This window comes from Nanorana parkeri, unplaced genomic scaffold (genome assembly GCF_000935625.1).
Source record: "Nanorana parkeri isolate BGI_ZX_2015 unplaced genomic scaffold, ASM93562v1 scaffold325, whole genome shotgun sequence".
Taxonomy (NCBI): Eukaryota; Metazoa; Chordata; class Amphibia; order Anura; family Dicroglossidae; genus Nanorana; species Nanorana parkeri.
This window is the reverse complement of record NW_017306593.1, coordinates 1,191,282-1,210,617: the sequence shown is the minus strand read 5'-3', so window position 1 is coordinate 1,210,617 and position 19,336 is coordinate 1,191,282. Positions and strand designations below refer to the sequence as shown.

The 19,336-nt window shown below is 41.8% G+C and overlaps 1 protein-coding gene across 1 annotated transcript in view; it reads left to right on the top strand.

Annotated features, from left to right (window-relative positions):
- The window catches only part of LOC108788445 (ubiquitin carboxyl-terminal hydrolase CYLD-like), a 44,363-nt gene that overhangs the window by 6,807 nt on the left and 18,220 nt on the right, over positions 1–19,336 (top strand). The window contains exons 2-7 of the mRNA XM_018558201.1: positions 2,995–3,270; positions 4,806–4,809; positions 6,322–6,381; positions 11,831–12,096; positions 15,459–15,627; positions 15,732–15,873. Of these exons, the coding sequence (XP_018413703.1) occupies positions 2,995–3,270; positions 4,806–4,809; positions 6,322–6,381; positions 11,831–12,096; positions 15,459–15,627; positions 15,732–15,873 (917 nt within the window). The remainder of the gene's footprint in view (positions 1–2,994; positions 3,271–4,805; positions 4,810–6,321; positions 6,382–11,830; positions 12,097–15,458; positions 15,628–15,731; positions 15,874–19,336) is intronic.

Sequence of the window (19,336 nt, the reverse complement as noted above, 5' to 3'; positions counted from 1 at the left end):
AATACACCCTATAGATTTTCATTGTGAGAAAGAGAAGTAAAGTCCAATCTTTTGTAAAGAATAAAGAACCTGCAAATATAATGAGAAAATATTTCTGCTCCAAGTTAAGTACGTAAAATTCCAAGTTAAGTACGTAAAACGGCTTCTTAAAAGATAAACACAGACTGTTAAGATTTTTTTTACATCAAGTTGTTCATTGATAAATTGTTATCTAAAAAACACTGAAAATACAATACATTTTTATCCTACTTCTATCTTGTTATCTCCATGCCCCTAATTACATGCTTCGTAATAATACATGATCCCCTAAGCACTTTCATTATGCTCGGAAATATATAACATCTGCAATTATAGGTCTGGTACTTTCCCCCAAAAATGTATATGCCTTTTATAGGATACCGTATTCCGTATCTAATGTTTCATAAGCAGCTTTTTCACATTTTTCACTTCCTACAATGTTTCATGTTTCTGTTGCTTTGTATTGTTCCCTATCTGATTGTAAATTTCATATTTCTCACTTCCTAAAATGTTTCATGTTGCTGTTTGTTTTGTGAATTCATTCTTCCCTGTCTGATTGTACAGCCTCAATTCCAAAAAAGTTGGGATGCTGTGTAAAATCTACAATAAAACAATAAAAACAGAATGCAATGATTTGCAAGTCTCATAAATCCATATTTTATTCACAATAGCAGATATAAAACATATGCAATGTTTAAACTGAGAAAATGGACCATTTTAAGAAAAAAATAAGGTAATTTTGAAATTAATGGCAGCAACACGTCTCAAAAAAGTTGGGACAGGGCAAGAAAAAGCTGGCAAAATAAGTGGTACTAACAAGGAAGAGCTGGAAGAACAATTTGCAACTAATTATGTTAAATGGCAACAGGTCAGTAACATGATTGGGTATAAAAAGAGCATCTTAGAGAGTCAGAGTGTCTCAGAAGTGAAGATGGGCAGAGGTTCACCAATCTGTTAAAAATTGTCGAACAATTTCAGAAGAATGTTCCTAAACCTAAAATTGCAAAGACTTTAAATATATCATCATCTACAGTGCATAATATCATCAGAAGATTCAGGGAATCTGAAGAAATCTCTGTGCGCAAGGAACAAGGCCAAAATGCAACATTGGATGCCCATGATGGCACTGCATTAATAACAGGCATGATTCTGTGATGGACATCACTGCATGGACTCAGTAATACTTCCAAAAATCACTTTCTGTGAACACAGTTTGCCGTGCCATTCAAAAATGCAAGTTAAAGCTCTATCATGCAAAGAAGAAGTGATACGCCACCGTCTTCTCTGGACCAAAGCTCATTTGAATTGGTCTGTCACAAAGTGAAAAACTGTTCTGTGGTCAGATGATCGAAGTTGGACATTCTTTTTGGCAAACATGGGGCACCGCGTTCTCTGGACTAAAGAGGAGAGGGACCTTCCGGCTTGTTACCAGTGCTCAGTTCAAAAGCCAGCATCTCTGATGGTATGGGGGTGCATTAGTGCATATGGAATGGGCAGCTTGCACATCTGGAAAGGACCCATCAATGCTGTAAGATATATCCAAGTTTTAGAGCAGCATATGCTCCCATCCAGAAAACGTCTTTTTCAGGGGAGGCCCTGGATACTTCAGCAGGACAATGCTAAACTGCATCTATAACAACAGCTTGGCTTCGTAGTAGAAGTGCTTAACTGGCCTGCCTGCCTGCAGTTTCAGACCTTTCACCAATTGAAAATATTTGGCAAGTCTTGAAACGAAAAATATGACCCAGGACTGTTGAGCAGTTAGAATCCTATATCAGGCAAGAATGGAACAACATTCTTCTCCCAAAATTCCATCAACTGGTCTCCTCAGTTCCCAGACATTTACGGAGTGTTGTTAAAAGAAGAGGGGAAGCTACACTGTGGTAAACATGGCCCTGTCCCAACTTTTTTGAGAAATGTTGCTGCCATCATTTGCATTCTGCTTTTATGTAGATTTTACACAGCATCCCAACATTCTTGGAATTGGGGTAGTACATTTCATAAGCAGCCCTTTCACATTTATTGACAACTGTGCGCTGTGCTGATCACCACACCTCCTTCTTTCTGTGGGTGTGAACGAGCGGCACAGCACACAGACCCCACCAGATTGCCAGAGCAGTGCTCAGCATATCAGTGGATTAAAGGAGAACTATGAGGTGAGTGCTTTTCACTCGCCTCATAGTTCTAGCCGACCTGTGACAATGAGACTGTCACAGGTCGGCTTAGTAGATCGGGAGGTGAGCGAACACATACCGGGTTCGCTCGCCTCTCGATCCTGTCACGTCTCTCTGCAGTGACAGGGGAGGGGCTAGATTCCCCCCTCCCTGCTCCGATCCTCCAGCGCTGACTGGTGGAACGGACGGGGGCGGGTACAGCTGGCTCTGCCTCTAAATAGGCAGAGCCAGCTGTCAGTGACGCAGCTGGGCGGATCCAGACATAATTGTTGGGATCTGCTTGAGCTGCGGCGCCTCAGTATACCGCGAGCTGTAGCTGTATACTGAGCCTAGGGTGACGGGAGGACGCTACTTTGTGTCCTCCCGTTACCCTAAGGAGAACTATGGGGAAAAGCCTTAACCCCATAGTTCTCCTTTAACATGGGAAATGTAGTGCTTAGTTCCTCTGGGTAAGCATGTTGAATGTGACATGCTCTGCCTCATTTGATCCTCCCAATGGCGTCTGTGGAACTGCACAGGATGCAGAAGCGTTTGATGATGTTACAGAATAAGTAAAAAAAGTAAGGCATTCCTAAAAAAAACAAAAAACACATAAGCATTTTTCTGTGTAATTGGGCAGAGGAAGCTATGGTAAAAAAGTTACCATGATCCTGGAGTTCAGTTTTAACAATGAAACTGGGCTTACTGCATACCCATTTGAAAGAACATCATCATCTGATGGTACTATATAAAAACAATTGTATAGTGACTTCAAGTAAAAGTCAGTTGTTCGATTTCATATTCTCCTGTTGTCTATCCACAGGGATCTGCAGAGGGAAAGGGTTTCACCGATGGCACATTTCGTGGACACAGGTTTTTCCACTGTGATGAGAATTGCGGAGTCTTTGTTCCAGGAAGTAGGCTGGAGCGGGATTTGGGAAGAACCCCAGTTCGGAAACAGGGTGACATGGACGACAAGCATTCAGCAGAAGCAGATGAATTGGTTCGCAGGCACAGAAACCACCAGAAGCCAGTGACTTTTTTGTCACGGGGAGTTAGGCAACCGAGCCCACCAAGATTTGTGGAGAAAGGCCGAGAGGTACCGAGAGCTGATGAGAAAGACCGAGAGGGACCAAGGGTCAGCCCAAAAGAAAATGATTCACCAAGAGGTGCTGAGAAAGACCAAGAGATGGCTCGAGGTGTCGAGAAAGACAAAGGTAACTTTTTATGATATTCCGGCATAATGTTCTTGTGGATTTTTCTGATTTAGGAGCTCTAATTAAATTACTGGACTTTTTAATAAAGCTGCAAAATGCATTGGGGGAGTGCAGACTTCAGTATCCCATAGCAACCAATCAGAAATCATTTCAACTTAATTTTGCTTTAATTCTCCATAATGGATGGCTGCCATTATTTACACTTCTGTATCTCTTAGATGTGTTAATTTGACCTAAAAGAGGACTGAAGCCAAGCTTTTTTTGACTTCAGCCCTCTTTGGGTTCAACAGGGTACATTTACTAATGTACTTCTGTGACCCAAAGTCAGCATCTAGCGGGCTACTGCCCACTATTTGCTGACAGCGCAGAGCCACAATGCAGCCAGGGAGGATCCTGACAATATTTTTGGGATCCACCGCACTGCCTGAATGACAACTGGCTCTGCCTCTCTAGAGCCAGCTGCTCCTGCCCCTTTCCCTGTCTGTCCCTCCAATGAGCGCTGGAGGAATAGAGAGAGGAGGGGGTAATCCCTGCGGGGAGCGGTGACTGATAGTTACCGCTCTCTGCAGGGAAAAGACTGAGGTGAGCGATCAGCGAATCTCAATCTATAGAGCTGGCATGTGAGAGCTGCAGTGTCACACACCCACTCTAAGCATTGGGAAGAGTACATTTTACTCTCCCTATGCTTCTCCTTTAAGAAAAATGAGATGGATAATGCTGACTGAGTAGATTGATGCAAAAAGCTACTGAGCTATGGGCTCAGAATAGTGATACCATCTTCTGCCTATAGAGTGTAGCAAATGTGTTCAATTTATGAGAGTGTGTGAGCAAAACTGAAACAATTCTGGCACATTCGGCAGTTTATATACAGTACAGCACATAATTGCATATTCAATTGAGCTTTAAATATGTACAATGTACCCCAGGCATCCATGTGTACAATGTATTACAGACCCATGCCCTGGGGCCACTGTTCATGTGCCATCCTCATCAACCCTTCTCTAACAGGAATATTTTCTAGGTGACCGAATTATACAGAGACTAAAGATAACATCATACCTCATATACTTGCATACTTAAAAATCCTTGTGACAATGTGGTAATCAGTCATTGATTCACATGGCATGAATTATACCCTGATTAGCATCATCTTCTTTGTATCTTGATTGATATCTGAGTTTAAAAAATACCTTCATCATCCACCTTTTTGTGTTAAATAGATACAAGAGCCAAAAAATGCTTTAAAATAGAGAAATACATTAAAGAGCTATATGTATGAGTGCAAAGTATACGATACTGTGCTGCTACTTTAAAGCTGAACTCCAGGTAAAGCCATTTTTTTATATTTTCCATTGGTCCAGCTTGTCCCCATACAGGTATATGTCATAATTGAGCAGCCCACAGGGATCCTGTAAAGCACTGTAGCAGCCAGAGCTACTACAATGCTTTAGACGAATCATCCGGGTCCTGTAATGTTACTGAGCTGAGTGGCTTCCCCTCTTCTCTGAAAACACACAGGGTTGCTCTTTCAGCAGAGAAGCCGTTCTGAGAACACCTAGAGGGGGGATTTATCAAAACTGGAGCAGACACAATCTGGAGCAGCTGTGCATGGCAATCAATCAGATTCTCTCTTTCATTTTCAAATCTTAACTAAATTAGCGAGGTTACAGGCAATAATAAAAACTTGAAAGTATGTTAAAGCAAACAGTTTTTAAAACATCCGTATAATATATGGAGAAGCTAATTTGAGTAATGTGTGCAGTACTTTCCTTAAAGAGACACTGTCGCTAAATATTCAGTTCCAAAAAAATTTCCGGTTCCACATCTAACATATTTTAGGCTGCTGAGTGCCACCACCTTGGATATCAGCAGCCCCAGCAGACTCAGAGCTGACACTATAGTATTCCCCTTTACTCCTCCTCTGGCAAAGAGGTATGGGGACCTGGGTTAGCACAGACAGTATTTGCACACTGAAAAGGAGAGGGCTATGGTGTGCAAGGAGGCAAGGCCTGTACTAGGGAATTGTCTGGTCAATTTTTCTAGCAAGTTCAACGGCACATTCTGTGCTCTTGCAATTTGTCAAGTTGTGGGCAGGGTCTCTTTAGGCAAATTTTTATCACCCTATTTTTACAAGCATTTTGTAAAATATTGTTGTTATTGTGCTAAATAAAGCAATGTATAGAATAACTGATAAATGGAACAAAATCTCCCTTCTTAAAGTGACACTTTCACCTTGCACATTGAGGGCAAAGTGACAGTGTCTGTGTGAATGTCCCCTCCCCTGACCACCTTATATTCACCTTCCATATTCCAGCTTCTTCAACTGCCTCAGCTGGTAATGATACCTGCTGCATGGGGCAGTGTATGAACTTCTCCTATGTGATGGTGGTTGCTTGGCCCAAGCATTGTCCCATGAGTGATGGCACCACTCCTGGCATCCAACACTAGCCAGCTAGAGATTTAATCACTGACTGTGATGGAGAAAGGAGAAGGGGAGTGCTGGCGTAGTGAGTTTCAATGGGAGCAAGCCAACAGTGTCTGTTTTAATACCTAACCAGATGAAATAGGCCAGACAGGGAGTGCATTGTTGTTAAGGAGACAGCCAATGCGTATACTTGTATTGTGAGAAGGAGCAGTAAAGCACAGCCATCATGATGTAGTAAAACAGAGTCTGAGTATGTAATGATCAAATATGGCTTCCCTGTGTATACAATTACAAAATATACATAGAAACAGTTTACATACATGCCTTTACATGTATGTGTAAAAAATTATTGCATAGACAATAAATTCCCTTTAAATAATGTGGCCTGGCATTCCTGGCTGCTTTGAGGTTATGATTTCATCCTGTGGGTTTCCTTTCCATCCCATTATGTACATTGTATCTAAGCATTCGGTATACATTGTCTGATGTTTTTACTTTGTTTCAGCAGTGCCACCGGCTGAAGAAAGGAGCAGGAAGCCTTGTGCTCCAGAGGAGACCACGGTACAAGGTAATGTCATTTAGTCAAGACAATATGGCTCTAATTTTAGCTTCACATACAATAAATACATTGGCTTAGGTCACAAAGGCCTAAAGTGAGCCTTGGATCACAGCTACAGTATTTTTGAGCTGCTAATTAGACCTTTATCTTCAGTTTCCTCTCACCTAAAAAATACATTAACATTAATGTTATGATATTTACAGAGTTGTATGGGTGTGTGAATTCCATAAAAGCTAAAGATCATTGAAATGACAAGGATAATTGGCACATATATACTCTGTATACATAGTGGTCAAATGATGTAACCTCCAAATGAGTAACTAAATTATTCTGTAGGTTTCCTTTATAACAGCTGGAGGAGAGTGGACAAATTGAACATTTCTATATGTGCTTATGTCTGATCGTGGTATAGGTGGGCTTATACTGGTCATTCATGTTACAATAAACTGTCATCAGGTTTATAGGTTTGACTATTTCAAACTATCCTTTGCTTAAAGTGACATTAAACCCTCAGATTCTTTAACATAAAACAATACTGTAATGTGTGCCTTACTGTAATCCAGGGTAGTTTCCCTTCTCTTTGCTGCTCTTCCTTTTAAATATGTATCTGTTCTCATACTTGGGGAGAACTTCCCTTTGCAGCTGAGTGCCTCTTCCTGTATCCATTCCTGAGACAAGGCAGTCTGCTGCAAAACAGAAGTTCTGCCCAGCATGAGAAGAGATACAGATTTAAAAGGAAGAGCAGCAAAGAGAAGGGAAACAACCATGGATTACAGTAAGGCACACATTACAGTATTGGTTTATGTTAAAAAATCTGAGGGTTTAATGTCACTTTAAAAGTATGTGCAGGACGCAACAAACAAACATATTTTTATGGTTGAATTCAGCTCAATGTTTTACAAAGGTCAAGTTTTTCTTTGTGGTTAAAACAATTGTTTATTTACTGAGCTGCCCATTTATTTCTATCAATTCCCCAAAAATACATTAATAGATGTAATCATGATACAAACAAATCATCATTATGGGGTCTATTTATAAACCAATTTGCAGAGCCATTTGGTCTGTGAGTCTATATGAACGTTCTGTGCAAATAGAGGCAAAAACAAGCGCTCTTAGTATATTCTTTTGTGGTTGAATGTATATTTGGAAAATACTGCATAATGGCCACTAGATAAAGCAAGATAGAGTATAGGATGTACATTCAACCTGAAAAGGAAATCTAAACATTCACAGAGATTCACAGGGTGAATGGCTCTACAAAATGCTTATAAATAGACCCCTTGGTGTATGGACACACCTGTATACCTCCTATGGACCAGAGCATTTTGTATGTATTTGCTATGAGCCTGTTTATTCAACAATATGATTGTCATTGCTTAAAGTGATACTAAATTTAGGAGTTAACTCTTAAAAATGCATTTAAGTTTCCTAAATATTAACAAAAATGTATCGTATTTGTGTATCATTTGGCTGTAGATCCTCGAATAATTGTGCTGACACTTCTGGAGGGTGGCTACTTTTCCCCATAGTCCCTGTGTGTGTTGTAACGTTGAGTGATACACATATAAGATACATTTTTGTTAATGGTTAAGGTACATGAATGCATTTTTAAGATTTAACTCTTGTGTTTAGTGTCACTTTAAGATAACCAAGTAATACAAATGCATTTTTTAAGGAAAAACAATGCTTTCTTTGGTGATATTGTCTTGCCATCCATAAAAACATAAAACCCAAAAGAACAATTTGTTTCTATTTTGAGAAGTGTTAGTTTGCAAAAAAAATAGGTTTACTGTAAATAAAAAGTATGAAGTGTATCTATTGCTGTGTGCTTTTTAAAATGACACTAAAATTATGATCCTGATAAAAAGTATTGCAGAGTTATTTACAAGGTGAATTAAAGGTTTTTTTTTTTAATTTGTGCTGTTTTTTAATGCAAAACTAAAAACATTAATGAACAAAATGTTCAAATATGAATGCTAGAAAAATAAAAATCAGCAGCAAAATAATAGCTCAGGGAAGAAGGGTAGGAATTAGCTAATTAAGGCTGAGTAGGCAATGCTTTTTTTTTTCTTTTGTGTACTAGTTAGATTGTGGTAAAAGGGTACTAAAGCCAAACATTTTTTTTTTGGCCGTAGTTCTCTTTTGGGGTCACAGGAAGACATTTACTAATGTCTTCCTGTGACCCAAAGTCCACTGCCCAAAGTCCCGGGAAAGATTGTCTGGATTTACCCTGATACCTGACTGACAGCTGGCTCTGTCTCTCTAGAGCCTGCTGTGCCCGGGGGGAATCCTTGCGGTGAGCGCTGAAGGAATAGAGAGGGGAGGGGGAATCGCTGCGGGGGAAGTGACTGACAGACACCACGCTACAGACAGAAGCCATGAATTGAGGGATCAGCAGTTTGTGATTGCTCCGTTCCCGATCTATAGAGCTGACATGTGACAGCTGCAGTATCACATGCTGGCTCAAAACTATTGGGAAGAGTATATTTTACTCTAACAATACTTTTCCTTTAAAGGAGAACTATGGGGTCAGGGCTTTTCCCCATAGTTCTCCTTAGGGTAACGGGAGGACACAAACTAGCGTCCTCCCGTCACCCTAAGCTCAGTACACGCGAGCTACAGCTCGCGGTATACTGTGACGCCGCAGCTGAAGCGGATCCCAACAATTATGTCTGGATCCGCCCAGCTGCGTGAGAGACAGCTGGCTCTGCCTATCTAGAGCTGTACCCGCTCCCTCCCCCGTCCGTTCCGCCAGTCAGCGCTGGAGGATCGGAGCGGAGAGGGGGAATCCAGCTCCTCCACTGTCACTGCAGAGAGCCGTGACAGGATCGAGAAGTGAATGAACGCCGGTATGTGTTTGCTCACTTCCCGATCTACTGAGCCGACCTGTGACAGTCTCATTGTCACAGGTCGGCTAGAACTATGAAAAGCACTCACCTCATAGTTCTCCTTTAACTCACATCATATATAGATGGAATCGGATGCCTTTGATCTGCAGTAAAGTTAAATAAAAAAGATAGAAAAGTAACATGGTTACTTTGTATCTTTCTATCCCTCTTCTGAACAATTTTTATATACACCGTGTCAGAAGGTTGCTTTTTGACAGCGGCTGCTGTAATAGCCGCACTATTCACACAAGCAGCTCCTGCAAATGTAGGAGAGGGAGAGCAACGGGGCTGAATAACAGGATGTACTACACATGCCCTGTGTACTTCAATGACATTTGTTTGGGTGTGTGTAGCGCGCCCAGTGTTCATAACACTTGCAAAAGCTGGAAACTGAGCAGTTTCTTCACTTCATTAAAAACATTTATCTTGGATTATTCGCTACCCTGCCAAGTCGTAGAAAGTAGGAGTCTGTATTTGTTAAATAATATGCCTTTCAAAAAAACACACACTCTGGAAAGGATTACCAAAAGCAAATTGCTGCCTGGTTTTCTTTCTGAATTCATTATATAAATAACCCACCAGAAGCTGTCCTGAAAAGGAACTGCAGTTTTGTAATAGCTCAACCCTATAAATCTGCCTGTTTCCATACCATTTGTATAATGCTGGCCATGACATATAAGACTTTTCTATGCTATACTAGTCAATTTCATATACCATACACGTCCTGTTCCTGACTTCACAGTTACGTCCTCCCCTGGAGAGCCCAAAAGTCTGGGTAGGGTGTACCTGCACACAAACCCCAGCCTCTTACACTACTATGCTTGGTGCCTGAGTGACTTATTACCCAGGCCAAGCATAGTCATCTAGGTGATAGGTTTGTGTCTAGATTGCAGGCAGCACTGTGAAGCTAAGAATATACAACCTACTACAACCTACAACCTAGCATCTCTGTTACTTTACCTGTTATGCAGATAGTACAGGTTTAATCTAAGGGATGTGCCTACTCCAATATAAACATTTAGTGGATGCTTCAAAAAGGTGTTTTTTTTTTATTGCCAATTTAAAGCTAAACTCCAAGCACATATACATGCAGCTGTGCAATCACACATGCCTAATGTATTTTTTAAATACAAGTAGTGTAAGTACCTGAATTTCACCTGGTATCAGCCTCCTTCAGTTTTTGTACAGCAGAGTAGAAGTGTGAAAGGATGAAACAGTACAAGAAGCCCATCAGTTCATGTGTGGAGATGGAGCATGCTTATAGGAAGAGAAACTAAGAGAAACTGAATTGTTTGTTTGGTTTTGTTATTTTATCTTTTAGGCCCCGTTCCCACCGTTCCCATATGCAAATCGCGCGACATCGCGAGATTTGCCGCGCGATGTCGCGTTCAAGCTTGCATTGAGCAAGCTTGAATCGCGGCTAAATCCGCTCCAAAAAGGGTCCTGCTGTAGCGACACACGACCCGCGACAGCAGGACCCTTTGCCCCATTGGATTGCATTGGAGCAAATTACCGTGCGATATCGCGGGAATTACCGCGCGATAAATCGCTCAATGTGAACGGGGTCTTAATGGTCTGTTCATTTTTTCGTTTTGTTTGGAGTTCTGCTTTAAAAATAAAAAACCCTGTTTATAAAAGTTTTTATGAAGCCAAACCATTTTGTTGGATCGAGTATGTGAGAGCCTAATGGCCAAAAGCCTTGTCAGGTTTTGTTTTATACGCATTGTGGAGAATTTCCATCACCTACTATCTTATAGGCACAACAGGAAGTAAAAGGAAAACTCTCTGAGATAGTGGTTACCAGAAAACAAGTGACTCAAAATTTAGCATCTTCTGTTACTTTCAGTCCTGGTTATAGTGGCTACCAGTACACATAGAGAGAGTGACGCAGAGTGGGACGCAGACAGCAATAGGTGTTGCTCTAGCCCTTTTCTATTTTTATCCATAAAAGTTTTATCCATAAAGTTTTAGCTTTAGATGCACTTTAAGCATTAAAATATACAGTGGGTTAAAAATTATATTGATCTATTTAGATAAGCCCCTACCTTTTGAGTGATAAAGCTTATGATCTATTGTTCCTCCACCATATGCCTTTACCACACATGCACACCGCAGTTATGGGTAAAAAGAAGACGTTGTTCAATACTGTACCTGCATACAAGAAACACTAAACTGTAAGGGGTTCATTTATTTTAGTTCTGCCCCTCATATAGCCAGGAGGATGCCGTTCGCACGGCACTTGTGCCCCTAGATGGCGCTGACAAGTATAGGTGATTCCTATGCTCATCAGCACCATCTTGGGGCGCTAGTGCCATGTGAATGGCATCCGCCTGGTGTATGGCTTTTATATATGAAGTATTTGTCTGTGTAGAACAACAGGCGTATTTAAAAGAGCAGTAGATAGAGTAATGAAAAAGTACAAATGCAAAGTATAGAAATCTATGTGTAGAGAGTTTGTGAGTCCAAAATAAAAAAGTACACTATCATTTGGTCTATGATCACTGCAAAATCCATGGCTTTGGAAGAGCTCTATCATGTTTCTGTAAAGTAAACAGCACAATATTTCACAGGTGAAGAAGATGAACCACAACCACTGAACAATCCTCTTGAAGTAGAAGATCAGCAAGTATCTAACCAGCCGTCGGAAGATCACCACCCTCCTTTCAATCTGTACTGTCCTCCTGGGAATGACAGCCTGTTATCTGAACCAGACTCTATAAGACATGGCCTGGAACTCAATTCCATGGTTGAGGTGAACGATCCTCCCATATATGGAGTCATCCGATGGATTGGGCTTACCCCTGACTCTCCCGAAACCATTGCTGGCCTTGAAATGGTAATCTTGCCTGTGAAAAATTCTAACATTTGTAAAATTGTGTGTATTATTCACAAAGACTTCCAAAATAGTTTTACATGTACTACCAGCTAGTTGATTTAAAAAATCGTTTTTAACATTTTCTGTTCACTTCAGCATATTAAGAATCTGTTCCACAGTGCGGAACCATTTATATTTGGTAATACATTAATATATACTGAAATGAAATCCATACATGAGCCAGTTGGAATACTGACCACACGCATTGATGTTGAATCCATGTTTTTTTTTTAGAACTCTAGGAATAATAGTTAAAGTAGTATTAAACTATCAACATTTTTTTTCAATAATGAGCCCAGGTCAAACAAATATGTGTTGGCCAGCAAAGTGCTTTGTTCGCCCAAGCACTTGAAGCAGAGCTCTGGGAAAAATGATTCTTAACCCTTGCAGTAAGGCTGCCCCTGCACTGCAAGTGTTAAGTGCTTGTTTTTGTCTAGGTTTCAAAATAACAAAGTTATACTCACCCGATCCTCCGAGCCAGCTTCTTCTTAGACTGGTCCCTTCCGTCTGTCTCCTCCTCGGCTCCAGGATGGTGTGTACCTCGGCGTCCTCACATCCTATACACATTGTATAGGATGTGATGACACACTGGACCTTAGAACGCTGCAAGGGAGGGGAGTGAGGCAGAACTCAGCAGGCTCAGATGATTGGGTGAGTATAACTTTATTTTTTAACCTAGACAAAATAGAGCACTTAACACTTGCAGTGTAAGGGTAGCCCTACTGCAAAGGATAAGAATAATTTTCCACAGAGTTCTGCTGTAACAGTCATCATGTTTCCAAACAGCTGGCACCAACTCTCTCAGCTCAGCTTCCCTGAACTTCCAGTCCAGTACAAGATCACAAGGGACAGAGAAGTCTCCAGCAACTGTCTATCTACTAGCTTGGAGAAGGGAGGGGGAAGCAGGAGAGTGGCTTTGCCTTGCTGTGTCTGTGTGTTTCTGGAGACACACACAGCATACTAGCACACACAAGGGTGGCTCCATAGGACCCCGCAAGGGAAAGGTGCCACCCTAAAACCGGATATCAGGGCAAGCACTCAGGAGACCAGCTGATTTTGCAGGAAACTAAAACTTTTAAACATCAAGGAGCAGAATCCATTGTAGGTGATTTTATGCCACCTTCAGCAGCTTTCTCTGTTTCTTACAATTCACAGTTACAATGTGCGCCGATAGTATAGCTATTGCTTTACGGGCCAGTTCACACCATAAACACGACCCCGCTGGCTCTCAAAATACCTGAACAATCTGATTGGATGCAGCATTGCTCAGGCATTTTGGGAGCCAGCGGGGCCGACTAGCAAGATACTGAAGCTTGGCCCAGTGGGAGATTCCTCCATCCACACAGTTTAGCATAGATGACGGAATCTGTTGCACTTTTTCCATCTGACCATAGAAAGTCTGCACATAATATATAGGTGTATGGTCAGCTTTATCCTAATATGCAGGTAAATTATCAATGAATGATGGACTGACATATTCTTCACTTGACCCCCAAGCAGCTGAGCCTGAATATGCAGTAAGAAGTTGACAAATCTACAGATGAATGATGTGTTCATGCACCCATTTCCATTCACCTGCATGTAGTCCAGAACTCCGGATTGCTTGGTTGCAAAAAATGCCAATATTTAAAGCAGAAGTAATCCCACCAATTTAAATGTTTCCCAAAAGAAAATCTAAGCTGGAATAATACATGTTATTAAAAGAGAACTATGGGGTAATTGTTTTTCCCCATAGTTCTCTTAAGGGTCACAGGAGGACACAAACTAGCGTCCTCCCGTGACCCAAAGCTCAGTATATTGCGAGCTACAGCTTTTCATACTGAAACCGCCGCAGCCGGCACGAATCCCGACAATACTGTCGAGATCCACCCAGCTGCGTGAGTGACAGCGTGCTCTGCCTATCTAGAGGCAGAGCCAGCTGTATCCGCCCCCTTCCCCCGTCCGTTCCTCCAGTCAGCGCTGGAGGATCGGGGAGGGGGGGGGAATCCCTGCGGGGAGTGGTGACTGACAGTCACCGCTATCTGCAGGGAGATGATCGAGAAGTGAGCGAGCGACGGTATGTGCTCGTTCACTTCCCGATCTATTGAGTTTCATTGTCACACGTCGGCTCGAACTATGAGGATGAGTGATCTTCACTCACCTCATAGTTCTCCTTTGAATCCTTTCTCAAAATTCTATTTCCTGCAGTGTATTTGTTTACATTCTGCAATCTAGCACATGTGCAGTGTATGCTACATTCAAGGCCCCCTGGTGAGAACTGTCACAGTTGCCAGAATGCATGTATCAACTTTCAAGCCCTCAAATGGCTGGTGTCATAGCTGATCACATGTGTGCAACACCATGGCAAGGATCCAAATAGAGAGTAACCGTCCTCGGTGGATAGGAAGGTTTAGTTTGGCTTCTCTCAGCAGGTAAAACTTGCAAAGCCCCCACCCTTTGTGACTGGCACAGCCAGGTATGTCTCCACCAACCACAGAAAGCAGTGGCCAACTCTTTTGACTGGTGTCTTCTGGTGTCATGAGGCTCATTACTTGCTGGCAGTTTAGATTAAAATGTTAGTATATTCTGAATTTGCATTTGTTGATCATATCATTTTGTCAGGAATTGAGTTGAATTACAATCATGCTTTTTATGTGAACTGAGTTGTTCTTCAGCTGTCAAACTTTGGTGCTATGGTTACGTGTTGACTCTCTAACTGCGGTGAAAGTTATTTCTTACCATCTCCTAGTTATGGCTAAATCTGTTAAAGGAGAACTATGAGGTGAGTGCTTTTCACTCACCTCATAGTTCTAGCCGACCTGTGACAATGAGACTGTCACAGGCCGGCTCAGTAGATCGGGAGGTGAGCGAACACATACCGGCGTTCGCTCACCTCTCGATCCTGTCACGGCTCTCTGCCATGCCCGAGGAGGGGCTGGATTACCCCCTCCCCGCTCTGATCCACCAGCGCTGACTGGCGGAACGGACGGGGGAGGGGGCGGGTACAGCTGGCTCTGCCTCTAGATAGGCAGAGCCAGCTGTCAGTCACACAGCTGGGTGGATCCCGGCACAATTGTCGGGATCCGCTGCAGCTGCGGCGTCTCAGTATACCGCGAGCAGCAGCTTGCGGTATACTGAGCCTAGGGTGCCTGGAGGACGCTAGTTTGTGTCCTCCCGTTACCCTAAGGAGAACTATGGGGAAAAGCCTTAACCCCATAGTTCTCCTTTTTAAAGCATGTTTTTTTATATATATATATATTACTCATAAAGCATCTGTGTGCAGCCACCCAGCTTTGGAATGTTTGTACCGTTAGTATTAGATTTTGTTATTATTGTTTTGATAGGAGGAGGAGCTCCCCACTGCCTACACAGATGGAGTTTACAGAGGAGCGAGATGTTTTTATTGTGGACCCAATAAGGCCTTGTTTGTGAAACTTCGAAACTGCCGACCAGACTCTCGTTTCTATTCCCTGCATGGGCCAACCAATCAAATTCAGAGATGTAACTCTATCGGTAAGCATTGCTGGCTTCAGATAGTTATAGGATATTTATGGCAATGTTGGAAAACAAAAATGTTTACAGATTTGTCTAACTTCTGGTATCTATTTGCATTACAGCATTCCAAGACTATACTAGCAAATGTGTTGAGGAGAACACTCCACCTGCAGCAGATGAAGAAGCATTAGAATGTATGATTGGCTGGAAAAAGGGGATACAGGGTCACTGCAACTCCTGTTATTTGGATGCAACATTATTCTGGTAAGAAAACATGAGTGCATCATTCTGATATACCATGGATTCTGTGACATAAAAAATATTAATAATATTGTTAGAACACCAAAAAGTAGTACAGATCAAGGTTTGTAAGCACTAACACTACCCACTGCTGACACATAAATGATGATTACAGGCCCTTGTAGGTCATTTTTGTGGCCCATTCACAGCCATCTTAATGCTTGTCACATTATTTACCATATATTGTGCCACCAAATTCTTTACCCTTGGTCTAAAATGCAGTTACTACTTTATTTCATTTATGCTGCTGATCATTCTAAAGACAGGCTAAAGCTGTATAAAGAGCTGGTGCCATAGATCTGTATGACTTGCAGAGGTACTGTGGATATGGCACACTGGCATGCCTGTGATTTCACTAAGCAGCAAATAAAAAGTACTAGATTTGTGATCTCTGCTGCTATTATGGTTATGTCTGTAACTGTTATTTGGATTCCCTTGTTCACTTGCCTGCTGTCTGACCTGACCTCTTTTTGTGTCTTGACTCTGCCTTATCTGACCAATGCCCATCTTTGCCTGGATACTGCCTCACCCTGACCACAGCTTTCTTACAAAGTCAATAATCACGCTTGCTTAGTGACTTGACAATTCACTTCAGTAATCTACTGGCACATCATCTGTCAGTACTGGAGCAAACACCAAACCATCAGCAAACTAAGTTTCTTTGGGAGATTCCCTGGTAAAGGCTGCACATCTCTACATAGCCCCACTTCCCTCATGTGACACTGGGGATCGACAGTAACTCTTGATAAATAGTGAACTAAACTACACTGCCCTCTGGCAACAGGGTATTCTAAAGTTGGGTATACACACTTCTATTTTCTTCGTTCAACCTGACTGAATGAAGAAAATAGAACAGATTCCTCCATCAGTGCTTATGAGCGTTGATCGAGGAATCTCCTGCTGTTTCCTTTGTATTCTGACAGCAGTCAAAATACTCAAACAGAGCTGTCAGCTCATTGGCTGCTAACCCTATTTGGCTGGAAAATTTCCAACATGCTCCTTCGATCAGCTGATTGAGGGATGCTGGTCGGAAATTTGCCAACAGCGGTACCCAGGCATCTAATTTCACCCGGTTCATCAAGAACCAGACAAATTTCGAAGCATGTGTACCCAGCTTAACTCCGTATGTCTATGTTGGAAAAACTATGGGGTCATCGGAACTACCATTCTAATATTTTCCTATCTTGACATAATCTAATATGGTAATTCAGAAATTATTTTCTCACCGGCAACTTCAAGCGAAACTATACCCTTATATATCAGCCAAGGCAGGGGCCATCTTAGACTCTATTTGGATTACAGGTGCCATGATTCCTGCACATTTAATCCTCTATGAGACCAGCCATTTGAGGACTTGAGGAAAGTTTGGTTGAGAGCTGAAATAATCAGTTGACATTTAGCACCACTTTGACTGACATCATGGTGTCCAAATATCTCACTGTACAGCTCAATGAGTACCCTGTCAATTGTCTCTTCTACACATAGGGTCTGATATACTAAAGTGCAAAGTGAGATAAATAGAACACAGATTTCTGGATCGTACATTACAGGACACAACGAGTTAAAGTGACACTACACTCAGGAGTTAAATCCAGTGCTAATTTCATCGACTAATCATTTTTGTCATAGTTTTCATCAGCAACACTTTTACAGTGACAAACTAAATAAAAATTAAGTTATGACTAAAACTATAATGAAAATATATTGACATTTTAGCCGACTAACTAAAACTAGACTAACATGTTAAGGAGAGATGATTTGGGAAAATATCCAATCAGAACCAATCTCTTTGGACTTCCAGTTCCATCCTGAATGGACGGATAATAGGTAATATGTTCAATGGCATTACAGCCAATATCGTTTTTCATTTTAATATTTTAGAGTTGCACTTCTGCTTGAAAGAAATAAAAATGTCATATGCAAGTTGTTTATAATCAATGCATTTCTAATTACTGGTCTTTTTAAAAAAAATACTTCATATTATTCTTTATAAGGCTCTGTTCACACCTAGGCGTATCTAATATATGCGCGCTTGTCGTGCGTTTCACCGCGATTCACGGTTAAAAAAACGCGCGACCAACGCGCGTTTCCGAGGCTACTTGGCTGTATCCCAAAGGAAACGCGCGACAAAAACGCCGCAAAGAAGCTCATGTACCTTTTCAGGCGTAGGATGTTTTGTAGCTCGTTCAGACGGGCTGAAATACGGCAAGGTGTGAACCATACCCATAGAAAACAATGGGATTTTCATGTTTGAGAGTTTTGTAGAGCGTTCGTAGAGCATTGAACGCGCTACAAAACGTACAGGTGTGAACCAGGCCTTAAACTTGGTTTAATCTAATTTTAAGTTACATTAAGACATGTTGTATATCACAACAGTTACATTTGTGTCTGTATTGCATGTGGAAACCTTAAGGCCTGGTTTACACTGAGTTTACACTGGTTTAGCACTTTTTCTGCCCTAAAAAACGCTCAAGAAATATGCCCCCCCAAAAATCCAATGAATTTCTATGGCCCTGTTCACATTGGAGCGCAATAAGCAAAATGCCTGTCCCTGGAAAAGGACATGAACTTTTTTTTTTCCCGGCACATTACAGCTAGTTTCGGCCCCACAGACTCATTGGGAAATGCTTGAAAATGCGCGTTTGCTGTGTTTTTGCGTGTTTGCTCATTAACCACTTCCAGCAGGGTCTTGTAAATGTACGTCATCCGCTGGAAGTGGCTATACCAAGAAAACGACTGCTGCTGCCTCAGCTTTGTTCTTGGTACCGTTTTTAAACAGCTGGAGATTGCTGTTCAAATACAAGCGATCCGGTATCTATACAGGCGCCGAATCGCTTGTACAGTGTGGCGCCGCTGATCTCTCCTCCGATCGCTGGACCTGGAAATGATGTGAATTACATTACTTCCGATGTCACAGGGCACATTCTCTGGCTCCCAGAAGAACAAGCTGGGGAAGCAGATCTCTGTTTCATCAGCTTCTTTGTGATCCCTAGGTGATATTAGGGGTCTGAAATACCCCTGATGTTTCCATAAAGAGGACCTGTCACATTATATGTGCTATTACATAAGGGGCTTTTTAACCCGCTATGTGATAGCAATAAAGAGTGTAAAAAAAAAAGGTAAAAATTAAAGTAAAATATTTTTTTAAGTTTCCCCTTTCCCCACGTGCACGCACATACAACACAAACACGCGTTGGATGTGCCATATTTGCATTGGATGTGCGTGCATGTGGGGGCGGGGGACTTAAAAAAGAATAAAAATGCAAAAAAAAAACACGAATTTTTAATCTAGGAGAGGGGGACCGTGTGAAGGGGAGATGGGCTGAGCCTGCAGGAGGGTCAGGAGAGGAGGTGAATGTGCAGGGAGCCGAGTCTTCTGGAGGGTCAGGAGAGAGGGTGAGGTGAATGTACAGGGGAGTTGGACTCA